The 15430-nt window shown below is 39.9% G+C and overlaps 1 protein-coding gene across 1 annotated transcript in view; it reads left to right on the top strand.

Annotated features, from left to right (window-relative positions):
* The first annotated feature begins 4610 nt into the window (after positions 1-4610).
* The window catches only part of LOC108730142 (uncharacterized), a 120755-nt gene continuing 109935 nt past the window's right edge, over positions 4611-15430 (top strand). Inside the window, exons 1-2 of the mRNA XM_018459645.1 lie at positions 4611-4617; positions 5236-5310. Coding sequence (XP_018315147.1) covers positions 4611-4617; positions 5236-5310 — 82 coding nt within the window. The remainder of the gene's footprint in view (positions 4618-5235; positions 5311-15430) is intronic.

Below are 15430 nucleotides of genomic sequence, written 5' to 3'. Positions count from 1 at the left end.
GTTAATATTGCACTAAGTAAATAACGGTATAGCTGCATAATAGTCTCGAATAAATTGAATGTAATGCATCAATAATCGAACATACTTTGAATATACCACCAGATGTTAGCCCCATGTAACTTTCTGACGTTAATATATAATTTTGCTATTATTATTGCGAAATAATGATCGCGCTATTATTATAGCGAAATAGTGACTGGCATAGAACGAAACGATACTTCAAGTACTCGTTTCTCTTGCGAATTTTCGACATTTTCATATTGGCTATGTATCGCAGATGTCATTCCGAATGTCTAAGTTCTCACAAACTCACGTCTCGAGTACGATCGCGAAGATAGCGAACAACTGGTGACCGACGACCATGATCGCGCGCGAAATACCTCCGTCGTGACCATAAAACTCAACAACTCTACGTGTTCGTCTGGCAGCGTAAGAGGTGGCTGAAAAAAAAAACACCTGAAGTCGCGGATGGGTGAGTTGGCGAGTGGAAACGTAACTACGCACAAAAACACCCGCGCAGACACGTGGAACGATCTACAACGACGTGGTCGTTTCTTCGCGCACATGCCCGTGGGCGCCATCAGGATCAGAAACTCTGGTTTCTGAGCGTCCCTCGCTCAGAAACCTTCTAGGATCCACGCGCGTGTATTGCTACACGGCGAAGCACGTGTGCGTCAGCATTTGGCCACACACTGACGCGCGTGTCGTTCGGTGTCGGTGTGTACAGAATGTAATACGGTGGCTGGTACCGTCACATGGCTATTTAGAGGAGTTCCGGGACGGCTAAGGGAGGACGAGAGTCGAGAGGGGTGTGCCGAGAGCGAGGGTGCAACGATGCGGCTGGAAGAGGTAAGGACCGGGGTAGAGGACATAAGAGACCGGCACGAAGAGACGCCCGAGGCGATGCACCCTCTTTCGTATCCTTCCGCCGAGCTTCTCTCTTCTCGCTTTCTCGTCTCCTTTTTCCTATCTCCCCACCAACCCCGTATCCACCCCGTGTGATGCGTCTCTCGTACCGACCCCTACCGCTATCTCCCGCTTTCCTTTGTTCGCGCGGACGACGGTGATATTCTGCGGGAATCCGTAGATGTGGCTCGGTCGCATCCACGCGGTCCATCTCGGTTTGCGAAAGGTTGCCTGGCGAGTTTGCGAAAAGCTAGCGCCATTGACACCGGCGCGGTGTGCGCTCAGCACGCGGTATTGTTACACCGCGACGAGCTAATAAAGAAAAATAGAGGCTCCTGCGCGGATATTAGTTGTCCTCTGTGTTCGCGAGAAATCGTAGTACGACGAGAAAAGGACGAATCCCCCTGCCGATCTCCGATGGTGAGAAGGAAAAGAAAGGTAACGCCGTGACGGGGATTCTTTATTTACGTCACGCCCGTTTTCCCGATGTTAATACCGACTAAGTTACCTCGGGATTTCATTTGAGAATCCTGCGTCGCGATGAAGAGCGATTTTATCTGTCTACCCTTGATAATTATAAATGAGAACACTCGCCCCGCATTTGAGGTGAAGCTAGGAGTACAACGTTTAATCGTCCGACGTATGAAATATTACCGTTTAATTAATGATCTTAATATTACAACGAATAATCGATTATTCTTACTGACGCAAATTAGCTAACTACGAAGCTAATTGCTAATAGACTAAATAGAGAAAGGGGGAAATGAATTACTACAAATTAATATGAACTGCATTGAGAAGACCATTGCTCTTGATAACCTTGTAGAACAAGCATTTTCTGTAATAAGAAGTTACTAACGAAAAAACGCAAAAAACGTTAACTTCCTGAATATCAACTCGCCAAGGCGTGAAAGGCGATGAAAATAAAGGGTAGTAAGAGCGACACTATGATGAGCTTTTATTCGCTCCGTGAATTTTCAAGATTCTTACGGAGCTCGTGTACCTGCTTTCGTTTTTCATGATTGACTCTACAACGTGTCGCCATATTTTATCTACAGCTGAAAAGAAGAATGATCTAGTCAAGACGAAGGGTTCTTAATGAAAGCACTCTTTTCGGATGGACTTCTTTATCTAATACAGGATGGACCATGGAAACTTGATGATTTTCAGAATAAAATGAATAATATGAAATTATAGATGAAATACTACATACAGAAATCAATGCCTTAAACGGCTTAAACGGCTCTAACTGGATCTTAAATGCTTGTATGATTCTGTGTGAATTTAAATATAATTTAAATATTTATAATATTTTTAATATCTTATTATAACAACAAGAAATGTCATTTAAGTATATCTGATTGTGAGTATACTTGAATAATGATTGCATTCAGCAGATAAAACAGCTCTGTGAGCACTGATTCTTTAATATGGCTTGTTCTTGCTTATTTCTGCTTTGATTTCATCACTAGGTCCAAGTGTAAAAATCAATCGTAATAAAGAATCAGTGGGGCATTCATTGAGCTTCTTCGTCTACTAATCACAATTATTATTCAAATATAGTCAGATATACTCAAATGGCATTTTATTGTTAAATAACAAGAAATAATTAACTATCTATATTTCTCTTATGTTATATTTCATGTTACTCATTTCATTTTGAAAATCGTCACGTTTCCATTGTTCCTGTACTTTATTGTTTTTCACATTATACATGGAAATTTTAATGTCATCAATCGCGCTCACTACGTATTAGAATTTCGGATCCATATTCCTATTGTACGCACAAGGCTAAACACAGCTGGCCAAATCTCATTTCATGTTTACACTGGGCGCATTCAACGGAGACAACAGTTGAGTAGCAATTGAATACGATCGGTATATACTCTGAGATATTCAGCGAAGCGGGTTGCATTGCTGCTCAAGTGCTACTCAATTGTCGTCTCCGCTGAATGGGCCCATTGACTGCAATATTCATATAGAGCGACGTTGAAAACTATTGTGACGTACCTGTATCAATCGAGGGCTATTGTAAGAAGCGAATATACTCGCGTCCGGATCGACGCGAAAGAATTACAGGCGGAAGTGCATCCGCGCCAAGAGTGAAGACACTTCACGGAAACGTAAATTCATTTATCCGACGCTGCAATTTGCATCGGCCGCGGCGACACGTGCGTTAATATATATCTCGCGCCTTTATCGCATGAAAATACAGATATATATGTTTTCATGTTTACACGTATACTTTATCGTGCGGTATTCGTCATATCCTTTTACATCGTATCACATCTATTCATCCTATCACGCGCGACCGGGGAAGGCGAGGGGGAAGGCAACTTATTTTTTCATACCTTTTATCTCACTGATTGTTACTGCTTTTTATCGGTTACGTATTCTTGTGCTTTCTCCTCGTTTCCTATACAGCACAGATCGTTCCAACAATATTATAGCAACGTTGCAACGTTCCAGCGATATTTCAATAACATTGCAAATGTTATTGCAAGCTTCTTTGTTATATGGGTTAATTTACATGGTGAATAACGCCAGAACTACGAAAATTCATGAACACGGATTGTCGGTCTTATTTGATAAGTCAGTAAACTCGAGCTCGAACTAGAGAGCCGAGGAAAGTTAATGTTGCTCGGTTAAGCTGACGAAGCTAAAATAATGAAAATAATAAAAGCCAGTTGTCAGACATTAGCTTGCTTCTTTGGGAAAGCTGGAAATAGGAATAACTGTTATTGTCGAAGAAGGTTGTTTGTTTCATACAATGACGAACTCTCATCATGCGTGGTATGCGGATTCCGAAAATTTGCTTGGAATGCAAACTCCATCTCATAAGATTGCGCCAGATTTTGTCCCCGTCTGCCGGAGAATGTCGGTGACCGTTCGCTGAACGACTCGGATGAACGCGAATAAAGGGTCTCCACCCTAAGCTACTCGACGTATTTTTATTGGACGCGGCGTGGGATCTACAGATATTATAGCATGATTCGAGATTTTGCACACAGACACGTGGAATACAAACAGCGCAAGATGGACAATCTGAATATTACGGCGAGGCGAGTAAGGGTACTTTCCAATTGCTTAACACATCTTAACACAAACGTATAAGCGTAACATTGTGCACGATTCAATTAGAACAGAATGTGTACATTATGCACAGTTTCGGATAGAATTAGAATACTATTAATAATATTTTTAATACTTAAAATAAGTTATTAATTGGCCAGTACTAGTATTAAATTTTTATAATCATCATAATTAAAATAATAATTACTCTCTAACGGTTTAGTGAATCTACTTGAAATTTTTTTAGTATATTACAGATAACAAAGGAAAAGTTTCCCGAAGTTTCATCAATTTGGTACTATTTTTGGAATAGCTCAGATACATCCTTAAACGTAACTTTTTCCTCCTTTATTGAATGGAAAATAGCAAAATGCCTCCAAATACGTCCTCCAAATTTATTTATAGTCATCATGATTATTAACATGTAATTATCACTAGAAAACACTTATAGTAGCCCTCGGGCTGAGTACGGATGTGTAATGTTGTGTCGATGATTACGGTAATTTGAACCCAACTTGCCGTATGCATGAAAATGTCTGATAATTTTACAATTGGAAAGCACTCTATTGCTACGACGAAATTGAAATCGGGACACACATTAGAGCCGCGCGAGACGATGTTTTAACACGAGAATGTCTAGTACGTTTTATCGACACGGCCGGTCTAATTTCAGAACGTGCCCGAGAGGTCAATGGGCTACTTATTCTCGGGGCCGATACAAGAATTACCGGCGCGGCGTATCGATCTCCCCTGAATTTCTATCGTGCTGAAAACGATCCATCTCCCTTCGTGACGTAGCCGCGGGCACGTCCATCGGTATCGGGTTATAACTGACCAAAAGAAGGATTAGCGGGGAACATTCTTCCGTATCAATATTACACACGTAGGGGCTGCTCCCCTATAATTGCGCCAAGCCGTTGTTTGGAAATGAGTGTAGCACGCATTAATTTGCGCCGGGTGTGTTTTTTCTCATGATTTTGTGGAGGATAAGGCGGGATAAGCCGCAATAGTCGAAGAAGAAAACCGATATAACCGCTCGGTGTTTGTTTGCTTTGTACAAGCTATTTTAGCAGTTATTCGGAGACAATTGCCGAGCTTCATTAAAACAGGAAATAGCGATTTTCAAGCGCAAATTTCCAACATTTCGATAAAGTATTTTGGATCGATATTGTTTTTCGATGTCTTTCGATGTCGTCGCTACAAATAACACTTAGATGACTATGTTGTCTAACGACTCTGTTTCTTTTTTTATTGCAGATTCGAAGATGAATTGGCCACTGATGCTGACTTGTTTTTTGCTGCCACAGTCGTGCATTCTCGGTGCTTCGCGTGGTAAGTTATTTCATCGAAAATACTCTGTCAATAACTAAATCGATTATCAGAGATTACATAGCCACTCTGTGTAAGAGTGAGAAAATATGATATCAAAATATCGTACATGATTCTAGGCACGCTTTTTAATTTAACAATATTCCTTAAAAATTATTACATGAATCCTTTAGTTTGCTAATATTAATTTTTAATTATAAAATAGAATTTTTATACAAAGCTCATTTTACACAATATCTCTTTTTAGACAATGCATATTTTAAACCAAATTTACAATTTGCAACAGATTTATATATTGTATATAATTTCGTATTTTTAATACAGATATGTAAGGTTAACATATTATTCATATACCTATAGAAAAATGTTCTTTTTCCATTTTGAATAAAAACGTGATATAAAATAATCAAATATTGTAGTTAATAATAGATTTATTTATAGGTATTTAAAAATGATATAATAATCTAAAGTTTAAATTTAAAAATGATATAATAACCTAAAATTTAAATTTAAAAATAACTTGGAGAATGTGGAATTTAAATTTATTTTTTATACATTCATGAATTTTTATGAAAATCTAACGATAATTTTCAATAATTCGAAAAAATCATAACTCAATTTTTAAAATAGCATTTTTAAAAAAGAACTTTTAGAAAATCTCAAATAAAGTTAAAAATAATTTTTAATTCTACGTATAAATCTAAAAAGTGAAAACTTTTTTAAATTTTATATGGTCAATCTCAAAAGAGTTTTATTTAGAGCGAAGCATTGTCAGAGAAGAGCATTGACGAAGTTTAAAAGTAGAGTCTTTATAGGTTTTAAAATATCTTTTCGAAAATAATTCTGTGTTAATTTTTTTATAGTTATCTGTGTTTTATTACATGTTACTACTAATTAGGAGTCTTTTAATTTTATTCAGAAGTTTTTGAACGTTCCGATACAGTAACATATTGGAATGAAAAAAAAGTAATATTCATTAACATTAATATGAAAAACATACATTTATTTATATGTACGATAAAACCGAATACATTACATAATATAAGAATGTTTATGAGTCACTTTACGTGAATGCGACGAACAATACTATTACGGCTATTTGTTGCACGAGTGGACTACCGTTACTGCTTTCGCTGCTGTGCAACGAGCTGCAAAAGCCGGCCTCTAAAACCAGAAAAACCCCGAATTGGGTCATTCTTTTTTTTCTGTCACTGACGGCAAGCGGTAGTGGGGCCACAAGAGGCAGCCGGAAAATCCTTAATCCACCTCGGTCGCTCAGAATCTGGCGTGAACCTGTGCGAAAACAACGTCGAGGGGTGGATTATGATGATCGTGAAAACAACGTGCAAGGGTGCGTTCATGTTCCTCCGAATGGCCGGGTGGTTTCCCGGATGTATTGCACACCCAAGCGAGACTCATAATCGCGGCTCTTTTCTACCAGTTCTCCCCCAACTGTGCTCGGATAGACAAATTAGTCCTCTTTCACCCTTGCTCGAGCTGGGGCTAAGAGGCTTTTGTACAGCGGTTGTACTAGTGGAGCTTATTTCTCCCGCTAAACTCCCGCGCAGTTCGGTAACAGATCGTCTTATAATAGCAATGAAGGCACTCTGTTACGCATAGAAACACTCATACGTTATTTTCAAAATACGTGATCAGTTTACAAGGAGTTGCATTACTTCTATTGACGGTCATTTCTAACGTGATGGATAGTGAAATGTGTTTGTTATCCATCACGCGAACGAAATTTCCTCTCTCCTTTAATATGATCAACTTGACTCTTTCCTTTTAAATTAGAACGTAATTCTTTAATACGCAGGCACGATGCGCGGGTAGTTTTGAAACGGCGCGTGCAGCCGAATTCGTGCTGCGGTAAGCTCACTGTCCTATTTGAAAGTTGTCCAGCAGCGTTCAACTTGTGTTTGACCCTTTATCGAGGTAAATCTGCCCCAATCCAACGTACGAAGGAACGGACACAATCTCTTGAGTTCGCCGTAGCCAACAACCACGAACTTCGATTTCGAGTACACAAGAGACACCGGGTACGCGTCTCCCTAACGTCGATCCAGGTCAAAGTGTATTTTCTCGGTCGCGCTCTGACGATGGCAAACGAACCGCAGCGGTACGCGCGTCCGGAATTTGCCAAGGCGGACTTTCCCCCTTTTGACTTAATTGGCGGCTTTCTCACACCGGGGACCGTCTTTGACTTTCCTTTCAGCGAACCAAGAAGTCCGAAACTCGCCAATGGTCAGCGGCGCGAGACAATGTCGTAAAGACTCATGAAGTAACGAGCTGCGGTAACGTTCTGTGCCAGCGAACTATCGTTTCAAAGATATTAAAGACACAAGAGTGAGACACAAATGAAATATACTAACTTGCTTCGGGCGTTTTATCAATGCACTTTTAATCCATATGAATTGCTTAACTTTCTAGCTGAATGTAAATAATTCATATTTCTGTCAGTTTTATCGTTGATAGAGAAACATTAATAGTGCTGCGAGGTTTTATTTTTATCCTATAATATGACAAAAATATTATGCTTTTCTACAGCAATCATTCTACGTCAATTATTTGCAAGGAAATCAGGCATCCGTAGATTTATTGTGCGAATTTTTTTATTTCGATTTTCCAGTCTTTCATTCTCAGCCTTGAAATTCACTTAAACGTAAAACGCCAATAAATACTCGTCATTTGTTATTCGGCGCGTTAAATCACTTCTTTCGACTTCTTGAATTTGGTAACTAACTTAATTGGCGGCTTCGAGACGACCGCGGACCGTCTTTGTAGATTGAAGTGGCCACGGGACCACGACGCTTTAGAGAGTCGTGGACTAAGAAGCTCGAAACTTGTTAATGGCATGGGTGTTATGGGACAATGGCGTAAAGACCGTTGAGATTACGAGGGGACTGTAAGACTTTGTATTTGATGCAAACGGGACCAATTAAGTCGTTAAAGGAATAGTTTTTCTTCTTGAAGCAAATAATATCTTATTTAACAATTAAATGTTTGAATTTACACAGCGATCTATGCTTTCAAATTTCTAAAGCAATTTTAGAGTTTCCAAATTTGATTTTCGCTGTGAAAACGTAATATCTATCGTTAGTTTTTGAGCTTGGAAATATCAGGATTTGCGCTAATTAAGCGGCAGAAGTGTAAATGGGTAACTGCACTGCTCAATGGTAGATTTACGACTATTATTGGGCTTTGCACATATTCAGTAAATGACAGTGAAATACAATATGGCGGATCGTTCTGCTCAGTAGAGATATAATGCCTCAACGTTGGCAAAGCTATGTTCACTGGTCGCTGGCTAGTGGAAACAGTAAATCTAAACGCTTACATGGATACCGTGTTACCATGTACGAGGACCACGTTTATGCTAGCGAGTCGCTATTATTTCGAATATCAACGGCATTAAGCCGATGTAAACCGGAGGTAAATACGATCCGCACTCTCCGCAGTCAGCGAATAAAATCATTTGGCTACAGGTGTCATTTCCGACAACTTGCTTACCATTATTTGGTTTTGCTTAAAATTTTACATCATTTCGGGGTCATTGTAGTTTTGGGCACGAAGGGTTCTGTAGTATCCTTTAAATAAATGTCAGTGTTATTTTCGACGTAGGTACAAATCTCTTCAGTATAGGCTCTAAATTTGAATTAGTGACATTCAACTGAAAATGAAAGGTCGTTTGAGTATCATACAATTAATGATGATTTCCAGCAAGAGACGCAATGTAACATAGTGATCATTTCATCTTTATTTAACATTGACACACAACGAAGATACAATGATGTTTTACATTATGCCATCTGTGATTTTTGCTGGAAAACATCCTATATCGATATTTGCATGTCAGTTCTAATACCATATATTATATATTGAACTTATACATTAAAGCAAGATTAGCTAGGTTAGGGATTCCCGAAGAGGTTTAATTTTTTTTAAGTTGAATTTCACTATGAATTCACTGATTACCAGTAGTATACTTGGGAATCAGTGGATAATCACTAACGTCAAGTATCCATCTGATTCAGATTTAGAGAGTACAAAATAATTTCGTAAAATGTAGTAAAAAGTAATTTTTAAATAATATTTTAAATTTGATAGCATTGAAAATGGAATTTTTAATTTTCGTGCGTGTGACAACATCAATAATTTTGATTGCTACACAGATTGCGAGATTCACACGCGTGACAATAACGAATTAAGTCTCTTTCTCTCTCTCTCTCTCTCTCTCTCTCTCTCTCTCTCTTTTGACTCGTCATTTTATTCATATCACAACAATCTTGCTTTAAACTGCAACGCAAAAATTCGACAGATTTAGTTATAGCCTTGTAATTCCTTTGAACGCACGGAGAATATTTGCTTTGAAGTAATCTGCAGCGGAAAAGGGTACGCGCCCCCTGATATGAATAACCTTTTTCATCGGGATAGAAGAGAGTATAGGAGAGAGAGGGCGAGAGAGAGAGAGAGAGAGAGAGAGAGAGAGAGAGAGAGAGAGAGCGCGTAGAAAAGAGAGTTAATTTTACGACGAGAAAAATGCGCATTTACCGGCTGGTTGCGAGAAAGGGACGGGGCGAGTGCCCGAAGCGAAGCGCTGAAATTCGTTTCTTGTCCCTGGCGAGCGGTTTTGTACCTTTGTAATAAAACTGCATTTTTTCCCCATTTCCGCGTACAACACGCGCGCGTCGAAATTAACGTTACGCGGAGATGGGCATTACGCGGAGTTTCCGGTTAATGGACTGTAACGCTTATATCTGGCTGCTCTTGGTAATTTATCGGCGACATGATAAACGCGATAAACGTTGCCCGGCCATCGACACTGACGAATCGGCCGGCGTATACTTCACAACTTTATGCCGTGTCACATGTTTATGTGAACCGCCTGAAAATTCGATGATAGACGAAAATTATAGAAAAAAAAGGTATTTATTTTCTCAATGCGAGTATAAAGTCGAGTGTAAAATCGAGAATCACGAGGGAGAGAACGATGTCGATCCAACTATTTTCCACTTTTCCTCTTTCTCCGCCTCTTCCATTCGCGATGCCTCACGAGTTTCCCCTCGTTGAGGGACTCGGCAATGTTTGTGGACGAGGGCACGACGCTTTTACGGAGGCACACATAATTTTCTACGCCGACTGCTTGCGCTTCGTAAGTGGTGGATCATCCTTATCTGACCGTCTAGCAGATATGCACGTTCTTCGGCCGAGATAAGGCGCATCCGACGCGGTGAATTTTCGCGCGATCGTGCACTGCTTCAGATTGCTCCATCCTCCACGTCTCCTGCATCCCTCTTCCTCTCCGCGAAACGCCTGATTTAGTACCATATCGCCCGCGGATATTTGCCTTGCGCGTAACGCGCCAAATGGATAAGAGAGTGTCACGGGTATCATTTAAGAGGCCCGATCGTACGTGCCGGTATTGAATCACGATTCTGGCTTTAATGAACTTTCTGTTGATGTTCCTTATTACGTTATATGTAGAGTAGTTTGATATTTGTGTAACTATAATTGCATGGTAAAATAATTTGGACACTCCATTTTTATTTATTATTACTGCTATAATGTTAGTAATTATAATTATATTTATAGTTGTGTACCGAAATAATATATTTATAGTTAACATACAAAATGACTTTAAATATTATATAAATGGTTGGTTAAATTATGGTAATTTAACCAACCATTTTTTTTCTCAGTATGCACAACATTTTGTATGTAATTTTAATTTATTTTCAAACTCAAATAAATTTGTCAACGTCAATAGTGACGTAAAATATGTACATTAAACGGTGATATTTTTTTTATTTATGTAACAGAAGAGACATCGGGAATCGATTTCGCATAATTTTTTATGTACCAACGATATATATCATTTTTTCTCTTGACTCTTACTAGTGCTAACAAAATATAATCGTGAAGTGTATCGTTTCACCGCGAATCCAATTCGACGGAACTTATGGCAAACGAAAAGCGTTAAATTTTCACAGTCGCGATATCACGCGGAAACATGCATAAAGCGATTATACATATATGACCGCCTCCCCACGGTCAATCCTCTCGATCCCTCTTCCGTTTCTGTTGCGTAGGGAGGAACACCACGTGGAAGGTTAATCAGAGTCAAGGCAAATAAGCGGAGCTACCCGCTCGGTAATTAGCGAGGTCCGTTAAAGTGGATTCCAACACTGGTGCGCGCGCCCATCCGCGTGAGGGACGCAAAAAAGGAGCGTCGCGACGACGATTAAAAGCCAGCCCGACGACGAGTCCCTTTTTTGCCCCCGTCCCGTGCTTTCTCTCTCCTCTTTTCTCTCTCTTTCTCTGTCTCTAATAAAGCCGAAAACATTTTGTCGGATGTTAAACTTGGACGTGCGTCCGAGGAAAATACGGTTTAAGGCGGCGAATCGGTGATTAAAGCGGCGGGGATTGTTGCCTGGGAAAACCGAATTCGACGAATGCCCCGCACTCGACGAAATAGAGGCATTGAATAGAATTAGTCTTTTTCATCGGTTGGTCCAGCCGTATCGATGCCGCGTTTGTTAATGATTAGCGTATAAATAGTACGTGCATTGAAAAAAGAATTTGATTGCAGTAATTGGAACTCTAATAGTTGAAAATAAACAAATTAGAATTTTTTAGTTGAATGTATTATAATTCTAATTGAAATAATTAGAATTCTGATATAATCAGAATCATCTGGTTCGTTCATTTTCAGTTAGAAATTTTTCTCGGTGTGGGAAAATGATGTTAATAATATATTGTTTATAAAGGCCATACGATATAGAGATATTTGTAATAGTAAATTGTAATATTAAATTATTAATATTGCATTATGTTTCGTTGCGTTGTAATTCGTTCGTAGAGATTTATTCGGTTGATAAATTGAATCACATTTATTGCATTAATGAAATTTATTGTTTACTTTAACGTGTGTCGCCTCTCGTTCGGAAATCGCCCGTTAATTCGCGCACCCTCGCACTCTCATTAACCTTTCTCCTCCAACACGCGTAAAAACAACATTCGAGGGGTGGTTATCTCGTTCGCTCTATCGAGCATCTTGCGAAATCTCACCTGTACGCTGGCGGCGCATCGGAGAACACACAGTGCGCATTCAAGCTGCAGACTGTTATCGAGAAGGGTGAGGGATGCGAGAGCGAGAGAGAGAGAGAGAGAGAAAACCGGCGCGATTCTCTAGCGAAGCGGGATAACGTGTGAGGGTAGGAAGGGAACAACGTAGTGGGGGGGGGGGGGGGGGTGGAAAACCGGAGGCTCAACTCCGACCGAGTTTTTCGGCGGCATTACCGATTTATATTTTACGCCGGATTTACCGTCGGATGTGTATGTTTTTAATATCCTGGATGCATAAACCGCGCGCGCGCGCATCGATGCACCGATGCATCTCGCTCGACGAACGTTCAGCGATGCACGAATAGCCATTCTCTTCCTCCGCTTTCTTCCTATTCACCTCCTCGTTTTCTCGTCGCGCGTTCTCGTTCATCCCTCACTTACTCTCATTTCTACACAAATCCACGATCTTTTATTCGCTTTTCTCCCTCCCTCTCTCTTTCTTTTTTGATGTCTTTTTGTTCTCCTTTTGTTCTTTCCTCTCTTCCGCTTCTCTTCGCGTGTCTTCAATATCTCCGTATCTTTTCGGTGAGATTTCTTCTTTTCTCACTTGCTCACTTCGTGATCCCTTAAAATCCTTTTGTCTGTGCACTTTTCGCGCAATTCATTTTCCCGAATAACATCGTCCTCTTGACTCGCCTCTGGCGAGCGTTAATTTCGTTTTAGTAATCCACGCAACCCTACTGGTTGTACCGCGACTTTGTGCGGCAGTTTAGTAAGTGCAACACGTCACTTGTACACTTTTCTTAATATTTTATTTCGTTCTATGTATACATATATGTGTATACACGAGATACACACACCGAGTCACGTGTTTCTCTTTACGTATAAATTCTTTGACCAATTTGAAGTAATTTCTTTCACAAAAACGGCGAGACACGTACAATTTGCGATACGCGACTTTTACGATGCAAGAGCTCTATGTGCTGCAAGAACCTTCGTCTCTTTCTCATCTCGGTATAAAGTTAATAAATAAAGTTTTCTCTCTCCTTCGGCTTTGCTTTCTTGCTTTCATCCGCGCGATGATTAAAGTATCGAGTACACTACGAATATCGTACGAAGGATACTCGCGCCTATTAATAACATAGCGAATTGAATATTCAACGCGCATTTCCTGCAGTACAAATACCGAATACATACTCGATGGGCGATGTGTAAGAGCCCGTGGAAACGCGCTCTCGCGATTAAATACGCCAGCCGACCCCCGTGTTTGTGAACGCGATCAAACCTGTTTTTGTTCGTCTGGACTGTGCACGGTGAGGGTTCTCCTAGTCTGCTCTTCTCGTCGGGAAGGCGAGGTGGCACGACGTGAAGAAGAGAGAAACAGAGGGAGACAGAAAGAGAGAGAAGGGGGGGAAGGGGAGAGCCGATGGCAACGCGTTTCGGATAGCCGGCGCTTTGTATTTGCCCATTAATAGTGAACTACCATTCTAGTCGGTTGTCTAGTCGGCGCTGAGAAATTAGCGGAGGCGCTAATTGTATTACGTAACCTAGTTAGCGATGTGTGCACTTGGCAATTCGAAGCGAAGATCCCTACCCGGTCCACCCCCGGCTGTTCATTCCCTCAGGGAGACGACCGTTCTTAGGTGCATCTTGCGAACGTTCGTACCTTTTGCGCGAGTCGCTTACCGAACAAACTTTTTTGCTCTAATTACCCGATCATTTGCCGTTTCTCTATCGCCTTCGTATGGCTGGATCATTTATCCCCTCCTTCCTCGCACCGGCCGTCGTGCTCCATAATGCACGACGCCAAGTTGGAGCGCCGATTTGCATAATGTGTACTTACCGCGAAACTGTAACTCGAGGTGCTCGATGTCGCCCTGAAAATAACATTGCAAGCTGAAATGTAGACAGTTTCCGCGACAGTTTGATTAAACCATTGGTGGTTCCAGAAACTTATCAAAGGGGGACGGACCAAGCAAATTTTTTTTTAAGGTCGAATATGAAAAGATAGAATATTAACTATTATTCAATTATTATATCGAAAAAGTATTATTAAATGTACAATTCATAAAACATTTTATTTTTAAATTATATTAACATAAAAGAAGAATAATATAATGAAATCTATGTTTTTTTAATATTTGGTTGAGGTAATATTTTTCGCAATAAATTATTCACAGATTTTAAAATTTTCATTAATATCTGATTATTAATATTCTTGTAAAGAATGTTTATGAACATCAAAAAATTATTAAATTGCTTGTTCTTTTAATAAAGTGATATATTACTTTTAATAAAGAGAGAGAGAGAGAGAGTGATATTATACTAAAATTTTGATTTTGCTCATGATGACGTTTCAAGATCGAAAAAAATTTCAGCGCGTAATCTGCAGAATTAGATATGTATATAAATTTGCACAGTAATATTTAAGTACTAAAATCCTACCTTGACCGAAAATAGGAATTTTTGTACTTAATTAGATTACATTTAAGAGTTTTCCTTAAATTGAAAATAATTTTTGGAATATCAGAATTGTGATTAAGCAATTCAGAAATATTGAAAAAAAAAAATATATTATATATATATAAAACATTTTTCTATAAATATTTAAAAAAAAGGAGATTCCTAGGAAGAATATGTCCCCCACAATTCTCCCCGTGGATCCGCCAGTGGGTCGAACTCGGGCGCGCGTGAGAAATTCTTCCCATAAAAAAAATGTAATGTGTTACGTTGTTTGAGTTCATCGTGTCGCGCTGTATTCCCGCTGAAATAGAACGTGTCTTACGAGGGCGGATGGCGGAACGGCTATAACGGGTGAATTCGCCGGCGGCGCGAGAGCCTTGGTTCCCGCAGAAACGAGTTTGCTGGAAGTTAGCCCCCGCCCGCGAGGAACGTATGTAAACAATGCAGCGCGTAAGCCAACGAGCGGAAACAAAATGATATTTGCGCGAATTAATCTTTGTGAGATTGAAAACCCGGCGCGTCTACATTATTTCCGAGTTTACGGAGCTCGCGGCCGTGGCGAGCCCGAGAATGTATGCGAACCGTCTCGAAAACG

Source organism: Mycetomoellerius zeteki, unplaced genomic scaffold (assembly GCF_001594055.1).
Source record: "Mycetomoellerius zeteki isolate Tzet28-1 unplaced genomic scaffold, Tzet1.0 scaffold85, whole genome shotgun sequence".
Lineage (NCBI taxonomy): Eukaryota > Metazoa > Arthropoda > Insecta > Hymenoptera > Formicidae > Mycetomoellerius > Mycetomoellerius zeteki.
Note: the sequence above shows the minus strand (reverse complement) of the source record. Positions and strands in the feature narration are given on the sequence as shown.